Raw genomic sequence first — 10,136 nt, 5'->3', positions numbered from 1 at the left:
CGTGTGTATCTCCACCTGGAGCAGGGCTGGGACAGTCCTTTCCATTACAACTGGGATGCTTAGGCACCTGACTACAGCTTCAGAGCCCCTAGAGTGGTGGTTTGCAGTCTGAGAGCCCATGAATGCCCCAATTAATTTTTATGCCACTACTCTCTCAGCCATGAGCCTTATTTCTGCTTTGAATTAGTGCAGCTGCAGCTTTCAGCTGCTGGGCCCTATAGACACGGGTGTTGCTGTGCATCCAGGTCTGTCTGTGTCCAGGTCTGGCTCCATATCCAGCTCTCTACCAGCTCTAGGCCCCATCACTGCAGCCAAAGGTCCATTGCCCTCCCCAAACTCCCAAAGAGCCCCATCCTGAGAAGGTCTGACCCTCAAAAACCAAGGCTGACACCAGCTGTTAAAACACCTATTCGGGTATTTATTACAACACATTGTTCCAAGATACAAAAGAAAGGAAAAGAAAGTAGAGGGTAGAAAAGCACTGCTGTTTACAGCCTCTGGTAATAAATAAATAAAGACGAGGAAGGGGCAGGATGTCTCCCCGGGTCCGACACTGGCGCTGGCCAAAGCTGGACAGCGAGGAAGGGAGTGTGGTGGGGCTGGTGGCCAGACCCTCTCTTCCATGCTTGGGAGTCCCCAGGTACACCAGGGTGGGTACAGACCCCCTCTCTGTGTTGTGCTTGCTGAGGAAGGGTCTGATCCTGCAGGGATGAGGAAGGGAGAAGAGGCTCGGTCCCGGCATGGCTGGAACCTGCCTGCTCCCTCCCTGTCCACGGCTGCTCCAAAGGCAGGTGAGGTAGGAAGGGTGATGCTGGACCAGGACCCCAACAGAGATCTACCAGGGTCCCCCAAGAGAGGGGTGAGACCTGAGCTCTCTCCTCTCCAGTGTGGTCTCAGAGCAACCTTGGAAATGTGTTCAGCACAGCATGATGAGAAGGACCCCAACCCATGACAAAGCAAAGTCATGACAGAGACAAGAAACTGTGCCTGGGCCACTTGGAGAAGGGCAGTGTTAAACCCCGCAAATTAAAATGACTCTTCATGGGGCTGACGCAGTACAGGGAGTGTTTCGTACCATGGTGCAGATGGGGTTCCTCTTCCCTTCCCCTAATGTCTCCTCCTACACCTTACAGTCACCTGAAAACCTCCAGGTTGTACAAGGAGCACAGGCAATGGGTGCAAAAAACCAGCACCTGCCTCTGTCTGCTCATGACATCACAATTTATCAGTGTTTGATAAAGACCATATCAAATCCCATGTTGGGAGCTATTCCCAGCCCCTTTCGAAATCCCTCCAGGTACCAGAGGCTACTCACATGTCTTCCTGTGGCTCTGCCACCGGGCTTGCGCTGGCACTGGCCATGTGCCCTCCCCAGGCTGTGCTGTCCCTGGGCAGGGGAACTACCAGCACGAGGAGGACACTCAAGCCCAGGAAGCCCAGGGCATGTGGCCAAAGCAGCAGCCAGTGCCCTGGGCTCAACTGAGCAGGGCAGCTTTTCAAAGGAGCTGGGATGCCAGAGCAAGAAGCCCCTGTGGGTGAAGATGGAGCCTGCAGGTGCAGCCAGCTGAAGAAGGTGAGAGGACCACGACCTGGAGGGAGCTGATTCCACGAACTGGATGCCTAGCCAATGCTTCTTAAAGCTTTAAGCTTTTGCCATTTAACCCTCTGTTGTTGGTGCCAGTGGGTTCCTGCCTCTTGCAAAAATGAGCAAGAACCTGTACGGGGGAGAGGAGTTGCAGGAAGGGAAGGGAAGAGTTAAGAGAATGGATCTGCCCCGGGTTTGGGTGCCTTTATATCCTTAGGAAGCACCTCCCTCCAGCTCCTCTGACAAGGGTTTGCCTCCTGAGGCTTGGGGCAGCCAGGAGCTGTGCCAAGTCAGCCACAGCCGGGCTGCGGGGAGCAGAGAGAAGGTGAGATGGGGCCTTGCTTTTATTCACAACAGAGAAACAAAGAGCAACATACAAAGAGTAAGAAGCAAAAAAGTACAGAATCATAACCATAATAATCATAATAATAATCATAAATACTCAAATCTATCATTCATAGATTGCAATGACAACACTGATAGCTTATTATCATTAGTATTAAGAATGGAAGGGGAGAGGGGACAGCAGGAGGGGTTTCTGAAGGGCATTGTCTCCTAAGGGGCAGATGTAACAGGGATGGACATCCAAAGAAACAAGCAGACAAAGAGAAGGGCTGGGAAAGCAGCAGGGGCTGGGGACGCTGCTGCTGAGGCCAGGGACGAGCCTGCTCTGACCCAAGCCTCTGGCTCAGTGTTGCCAACCTGATCGCTGCCCTCCTGCCAGCTTTGCTCAGCCAGGAAGGAGGTGGCTGGGAGGTTCAGCCTGGAGGACAGGCAGAGACTGGAGGGAAAGGAGCAAAATGTCCTTCCTAGTCTGAAGGAGAGCTGTGGTTTGCTCAGTCCTTCATGTCGTGAAAAGCTCAGGCATTGCCACTGCCATTGGACATTCAGCAGCTTTGTTGGTTCCTTCCTTTGCTAGAACAGACCTTTCCTCTCCTCTGCTCACACTCCCGCCTCTGTAGATCCCTACAAATGAATGTGCTCTCATCAGATCAGCATGGAAAGGTGATTTTTGGCTCCAGTGAGGCTTTGGGATGGGTCATCCCAAAGCTGAGAGCCCATAAAAAGACTTGGCTGACAGATGATGTGGAGGACTACCACCTGGCACATCTGTCCTCATGACAACTCACAGCTCTCTGACTCATGGACAAAGTGGTTTATCAGACAGTTTGATTTAAAAAAAAAAATTAAGTCAATTGCAAGCCACTTGGTGACCTTGCTGGCTTTGGGTCAGGATGGGCAGGAGACACTTGGGCAGGGCTGCTCCATCAAGACTTATTTTCTGGATATCGACTTAAAATACTGTATATATGAGGGTTTCTGATGCACATGCCCAATGTAAACAAGAGGGATGAATGTAAAAGACATCAAAATAAGGCTACAGAGGTGGGTCATGAATGTCTATAATCTACTAACCTTAAAATATACTTATCTTTGCTGTGGTTTCAGAGGAGAGAGGAGTCCATAGTGTGTAAAACCTCAAACATGTCTCAGGAGCATCCAGGCAATGGCAGAGTGGAGATGACAAACAGCAAACCACGTATCTGCCTCTTTGCAGACATTCAGAGTCTCATTTACAACATGCACCCTCTCCTTCCTGACTTGCTCCATCTGCTTTTTTCTCCTTGCAACACACTGTGTCACTTAACAGGAGGAATTAGATGGGAGCTTGCTAGTGCTTGTCTCATCTCCCCACCTGGTTGTGCCCACCTGTTGTCCTTTCTATTACATCCCTTGGGAAGTAATTTAAGCCTCTCTCCATTGCTCAAAGCTACACCTAACCAGCTCCTGCCAGCAACTTGCCTGACCTGAGCTCAGTAAGTCCATGCTGGAACCAACCCTGGAGGCAGCAGAAGGGGAAGGAGGACCAGAAGCACTCCTTGGACAGGAGGCAGGTGACACTAACATTCTGCCCAGTGAGGAGGTACCAGAGGGAGGATGAAGCCTTTTTCTTCTCCCTCCTTGGACTTGACATTGATGCCTACTTAGGATAACCTGCTGCAAGTGGAGCTCCTGAAATGGCTGCCTGGCTTACAGGATGGACCTAAATGCCTTTTGGAGTCTAGAAAGGGAGCTTAGAAAATAGCATCATCACTGCTTCATGATGAGAAGAGAGCATGTTCAGGTTGGCAACACTGAGCAGGTTTGAGGTGGTTGCTGGAGGAAGTGATGGGGGGTGGTAGGCTTTTGAGGACTGACTATGAGATCCCTCACTCTCATCAAAAGTGATGTGGGGAGAGGAGCAGGGGGTCCCTGGCTCTCCAACCACCCCCATCCCTCCCTGCCACACCTCGGGGAACCAGTCAGGAGCATGTGGGGGTCCCCAGCATCTCACCAAATAGCTCCATGGAAAACCAGAAAAACTAAAGCCCGAAGAGAGCAAGGAGTCTCCAGGGAGACTTGCCTCAACTGCGAACACAGAGGTGGTTGAGGAAGCAATGAGCTGAAGCGAGCAGCCCCTCCTTGTGTGATTGCAGCTCCTCACGCCTCTGCTTTATGTTCAGTTTTAAACCTGAGATCATTTGGTTTTGTCACGGGTAGTTTGATTTAAAGATAGAAACGAATGGCAAGAGGAGGAACAAGGGAAAGGGAAAGAAACCATGTGGACCCAGAAAAGAAAAAAACCAACACTCCAAGGATGACACAGGACAAAGACATGCACAAACACAGACCCCTGAGGTATTAGCTTTGCAAACTAGTGCGAGACAAGGGAGAAAGCAAAGACAGCTGCAGGGAGAGATGTGCTTTGCAGTGGAGGCAGCTCAGTGCCTCCAGCTTCAGAAAGCAGCTTCTCAGCAATCCTGACATTGGGGTTTGGGGGCAAGAGCTTGGCTTCCCACCAGATGGGAGGAAGCAGCCAACCATCTCTGAAAGTAAGTCAGTTGTGCCCCTCCATGTGCTTGCAGAGCTTCATGTCTGGACAACTTATCATTCGCTGGATGGAGGGGAGCTGGCCTGGAGGGCAAGAGGACCAGGGGAGTCCCAGCACCTGCAAACACGCTCCCCGAGTTTCTCAGATGTAAAACAAAGGATGTGGGAAGCCGCTCCCAAAGGGAAAGTGGTGCCCGTACTTCCCAAGCAAGGTAGCTGAGGTGAGGGGGAGCTGAGGCGCTGGGACAGGCAGGCAAGACACCTCCCAACAAGAAATCCCAACTACCACCAGCCTCCCATCCCTCCCTCTGCTGTGGCAGCTTCCGACACCTTCCCCATGCAGCTGGAGGTGACATCCTGCAGCCTTCCATCCACTTCAGGCGACTCCCACCTTTCCCTCTCCAGCAAGGATGGGCAGCCGAAAGGAGGGGAGTGGAGGGGATATGGCTGGAATTGGGTGACAGCCAGGATGGGGCCAATGCCTAAGATGGGATGATGGCTGGGATGGTGGTAATGGCTGGGATGGAGATGAGGAGAAACAAACAGAGACCAAGGTGGGAAGAAGAGGCAGCAGCTTCCAGAAGAGTTTTCTGGCTCAGTTTGTGTCATAAGAAGGTTTTATAGTTTGCTCGTTTACTTGTTCATTTCTAGAAAAAGTGCCCAGAAGAGTCTCCTGTCCCCTTGTTGGTATGCCCAGAGAGAAGGGGGAAATCTGTTTTGTGGACAGTAACTATAGAAGGAGCCACAGGCCTCAGATATTGCTTAGAAACTCGTATTTCAGATTTAAATACCATACACAGTAAAAATAGAGCTGAAAGTACCGCCCCACATTGTCTGCAAATCATTGCCAGAATGAACAGCTTCAATAAATTAAAAACAAAACAAAAAAATTGAAATATTATTTACGTCTCAATAAAAATTGCAGTAAAACCATTAACCTTTTCTTCTGTGTGTGTGTTTTCGTTTTTTTTTTTTTCTTTATATTATATATAATATATATTTATATATGTATAGGGCTGCTCCAGTGCAGCATTTTTAGGATATTTAGCCAGAGAAACACAGGGGAGCATGTTTAGTGCACCAGGGTGCAGGGAAGGGGCATCTGTGGTCCCCCCTCCAGGTGCTGTGCCCCATCACCACAGCCAAAATTGCAACCCCTGCCTCTTCCCACTTGAGTTTTAGGCGCAAATTTTGAGTTCGGGTCTCCGAGGGCTGGGGTGCCCTGGGGATGGGCGGGAAGGACCAGGGCGAGTGCAGGAGGGACACTAAGCATCCGCCACTGTGTTTCCCGACTCTGGAAAGACTCATCCACCTTCGCTTCGGTTTCAGCGCTTGCGCTCCCGAAAATGCACGCGCAAGTATAAATACAACCCCCGACCCCACCGCCCCCCTTCCCGCTCCCCCCAGCTTAAATATCCCCCCGCCCCAGCCCCGTCCCAGGTCTCCAGGCACCCCGGGTGAGTGTCAGGACACCTCGATGATCTCCATGCTGCCCGAAAAGCTGGACTGTTTGCTGATTTTGCCCAGCTCTTCCCGAGCCCTGCCCTCGGACATGGTCTCCTCGAATTCCATCTGGCAGCTCCTCCGCTTGAACTGCTTCTCGGCGCCGGCCTCCTCATGCCAGCTGTGCCGCCCGTCCCGCGGCTCGGCCCGCGCCTTGTCCCTCAGTCTGATCTCGCATCCAGCCGCCACCGCGCCGCAGCCGAACGGCGGCGGGTACGGGCCGGCGCTGGGAAACAGGGCCCCGCCGCTGCCGCCGCCGCCGCCGCTGCTGCCGGAGTCCTTGCCGAAGTACCAGCCAGCCTCGCCCGACGGAGTGCTGGGGGACTCCAGGTGCACCCCGCTCCAGGCAGCGGTGGCGGTGGTGGCGCCGGGCGCCGTGGGCGGCTGGCTGAGCCGCGGGGGCAGCCCGTCCTCGGCGCCGGGGCTCTTACGTGTGCCGCAGGTCCCGCCAACGTTGAGGCTGAGCCCGTGGGCCGGCGAGCCCGCCGGGTGCCGGTGCTTCCGCCGCTGCCTCACCTTGGCCTCCAGCAGGAGCTCGGGCCCCGCGGGCCGGTCGGGGCTGTCCGCCCCCGGGGAGAAGGGGCTGAGGCTGCCCGAGCCCGAGGGGCTGTCCAGCTTGCAGAGTTTGGGGGCTTCCCCGGGTCCAGGGGGCCCAGGGGGGTCCTGCCGCAGGCCGGGGGAGTAGGCAGACTTGATGTCCAGGGAGAAGGAGCGTTTCAGGCGGTTGGTGTCCTGGATGCGCTCAGAGGAGAGGTGCAAGCCATTGAGGCCCTGCTGCAGGGTGGTGGGAGACAGGACCTTCGGGGTCCCGCCCTGCCGCTCGGGGTCACTGGTGGGGGACACCGAGCCGGTGCTCCTCGGCACATCCTCGGCCTTCTCTGAGGTAGGTGTTAGGGGATGCCGGCTGCCCTCAGCCACCTCTGCTGGGTCCTGCTGCATATCCCCCTCGCCTCGGTCACCCTTTGACTTCAGGGCCTTGAGGAGCTTCAGGCTCCTCTCGTACTCCAGGAGCTGGCCCAGGAAGTTGAAGTTGGGCGAGATGGATGGGCGACGGTCCTTAACGAACCTGCCAAGAGGCACAGACAGCCCCGTTGGTGCTTGGTCCTTCGGTGGGCCACCCTACTCTCTCAGCCTCTTTAGGGGAGAAGAGGCATCATCGAGAACCTTCTGACCAGACCCTCCAAAGAAAAGGGTCTTGGGGAACCATGGGGCCTCAGGATGCCGCAGGATTAGAGCTGGGATTGCCTCCCCACTCCCTTTTATTACTCCCAACCATTCCTCATTGCATGCACTTTATGAGTGGAGGTTTGGTTTGGTTTGGTTTAGTTTGGTTTTACTGGGACCCAGTCAAGGCAAGACAGAGCTTCACGGAGCCCTGACCCTCTCCTTCTGGGCTCAGCCTGCTTTCCTTCTCTGGAGTGAAGCGTACTGGCATAACCCCCCCACCCTCAGGGGAAAACTCACCTGTAAGCATCGTCTGATGACATACCCATGGTCTTCATGATGTAGGCGATGGCAATGGTGGCTGACCGGGAGATCCCAGCCAAGCAGTGCACGATCACCTGGCAGCTGGACACCTTAGCTTTGTCTGGAGCATGGCAGAGGAAATAAAGAGAACAGTGATGGTGAGCAAAATGGCTCTAGCCTCCCTCCCCAGACCTCAGTGCCTTTGTGTGAGAGGACAAGACCAGGGAGGACAGAAGAAGAGTTCAGGTTGTGAAGGCTGAGAACTGGAGGCTTTGCAACCATTGTAAGAAAAGCTCACCGATGAATTCAATGGACTTGTCCAGCCAGGGAAGCAGCTTCTCACAGTAGTTGTCATTGACAGGAATGCGCATGAAGTGACTATCACAGATGAAGTCTGGCTTGGGACAGGAGTTGCTGGCGTTTAGGACATAGCTTATCCCATTCTGTGTCATCAAGTCCTGGTGGGAAAGAAGCCATCAAACGATCAGCTGAGTTCAGACAGCACCACGTACTGAAGACCTGTCTTGCCATGCACACTCCCTGCCTTTTCCCATCCCAGCATTTTCTCCTGTGGGTCTCCTAGTGCTGCCTTGGCCTAGGTGATGATAATACAGCAGAGACCAGTTGAAAGGTTGTATTAACTTAAATGACACAGGTTTGAACCTCAGCAGATATTTATTTTGGTCCAAGTAAAGTAATCAAGGCCAAAGATAACTGGAAAGGGGTTCCAGAGGGGAAAACCCAAGAACCCCAGTATGAGAAGAATAGGACAACACAAGAAAGAAAATTAGCAAAACTCTGTCTGAAAGCTGTGAAAGTATCAGCTGAAGGAGAAAGGAGACATCTCACCAACAGAGTGGAGTGAGTCACTGGTAGCACCCTATGTTAACCAATGTGGCCAGAAGATGCTCTATCCATAGGGAACAGAGTGAGGTCAAGTGCGGAGGCCATGCGTGGGCAATGCTTCTCTTCTCCAAGCATGTGGCCACATTGTCGGGATGGCAGAAAACAGTTCCAAAAGATGAACAAAACCCTCCAAGGAGGTGGGGAGGGAAGGAAACCATCAATTTCTCTGCCTGGCATTGGCTCCTCAGGATTTTAGCCCCAGAATTTTGGCCCTGGCTCTCCAGTGGCCGGTTCCTGCCCTTCCAGCAGGCTTGATGGAGCCAGCCCAGCTCCCAGCCTCACATTCCTGTCATTTTTCTCTTTCATTTCCTTCTACTCCCTGTACATAATTTCTCTCTCCCTCCTTTCTGTCTCCAACTCCCCTCTGGTGTCATGGTCCCTCTCCCTCCTTGCCTGCCCTGGATGAGGACGCCTGGCTGGCTCCCTCATGACTGCAGTAGGCAGATGCCTGGCAGCACTTTAACTGCAATTCCTTCCTTCCTTCTTTCCTTTCTCTTTCTTTCTGTCTTTCTTTCTTTCTCTCTTTCTTCCTTTCTCTCTTTCTTCCTCTCTTTCTTTCTCTCGGTCTTTCTTCTCATCATTACTTTTCCTTTAAACAAAATTCCTTCCCTGGTGTGACACCACAGCACAGCCTTTCTGGCACCTTTACGAGGGAGCTGTGTGGTCTTCCCGCTGGGAAGGAGTCCTTAATACTTTCACCCCTCTGCATGACTGGGGTCCCCAATGGGACAGGGCAGACGTATCCCCACGACAGGGCTGTACCTTGTTCAGGACATCTTTCTGGGAGCCCAGGTAGAGATGTGGCAGGATGCGTGTGGGGCCGACGTTGGCCACAGGCAAGCACGGCTGGGAGATGCTCATTGGCAGGATGGCAGCTGGCTTCCCCTCACAGAGCCCTGGGAAGCAGGATGAGAAGGTGGCAAAGCCTCCTGTGGAGAAAATGGGGACATTGAGCTCGTAGCAGCAAGGCCGAGATCATCAGTACCTGGCACCGCGAGGACCAGGCTGGGGACAAAGTGGTGATAACCCTGCAGCACTGAGAACAGAGACTCGAGAAGCAACAAGCCACCAGCCACCACTAACCAGTGCAGATACATTGTGATGTCCATGACACACACACGGAGAAAGGAATGGAGACCCAGCTCTGATTTTTCCCATCGCAGCTGGATATTAATGCACGTGTGAGACATCCCACACCATCTCCAATGAAGTTGGCTCTTCTCAGCTTCATTCAGACAAATAACAGGAAGACAGTCCTTTTCTTGGCTCCCTACTATTCTGAGGACAGGGTCACCTTTTAATAGCAAAATCCATCAGGGCAAGATGACGACAAGCAAGCCCACTGAGATGCAAAGCTCCTGGGGTCTGGGAGGTCAGCCCAAGCCTTGCTGCATTGGCTACACTTACACATTGTGGTTTCTGAGAGATGCCCCCTCTGCCCAGCCCTGCCAAGCCCATGATTTCTGCCACACCATGGTGGCATAATGGTACCTGCAGGCCACTGCTCTTTTTCATGCTCTGATCCTACTGAATGTGACAGCAAGCAGCATCCAGTTTACTGCACCAAGTTGCTGGGCAGTCACACTCAGATTGAGCATCTTGAAGCCCAATATTGAAAGAAAACCCCCAGCTGAAGTTGCAGGAGCTGGCATGTGACAGCCAGAGCTATTGTCACAGTGATTGGCATGGTCAAAAGCCTGAAGCCAGTCCTGAAAGCTTGAGCAGGGCTGCAAGCCTTGCCCTGCTTGCACAGTGGGCAGCAAGGGGAGCTGGAAAACCCCTGGTGCTGTTGCATGTCCTGCAC

General features: G+C 53.2%; 1 protein-coding gene across 4 annotated transcripts in view; it reads right to left on the bottom strand.

Annotated features, from left to right (window-relative positions):
• Positions 1–397: 397 nt before the first annotated feature.
• Positions 398–10,136, bottom strand: part of DUSP8 (dual specificity phosphatase 8) — a 45,898-nt gene continuing 36,159 nt past the window's right edge. For all 4 annotated transcript variants that reach the window (XM_042038221.1, XM_042038219.1, XM_042038220.1 and 1 more), the window contains 4 exons: positions 9,095–9,261; positions 7,725–7,884; positions 7,424–7,547; positions 398–7,025 (listed from right to left, as the gene is read on the bottom strand). In XM_042038221.1, the coding sequence (XP_041894155.1) occupies positions 5,921–7,025; positions 7,424–7,547; positions 7,725–7,884; positions 9,095–9,261 (1,556 nt within the window). In that variant the 3' untranslated portion in view covers positions 398–5,920. The remainder of the gene's footprint in view (positions 7,026–7,423; positions 7,548–7,724; positions 7,885–9,094; positions 9,262–10,136) is intronic.

This window comes from Corvus kubaryi, unplaced genomic scaffold (assembly GCF_017639235.1).
Source record: "Corvus kubaryi isolate FWS band 111438036 unplaced genomic scaffold, C.kubaryi_AGA036_p1.0 37392, whole genome shotgun sequence".
NCBI lineage: Eukaryota > Metazoa > Chordata > Aves > Passeriformes > Corvidae > Corvus > Corvus kubaryi.
This window is presented reverse-complemented; position numbering and strand designations above follow the sequence as displayed.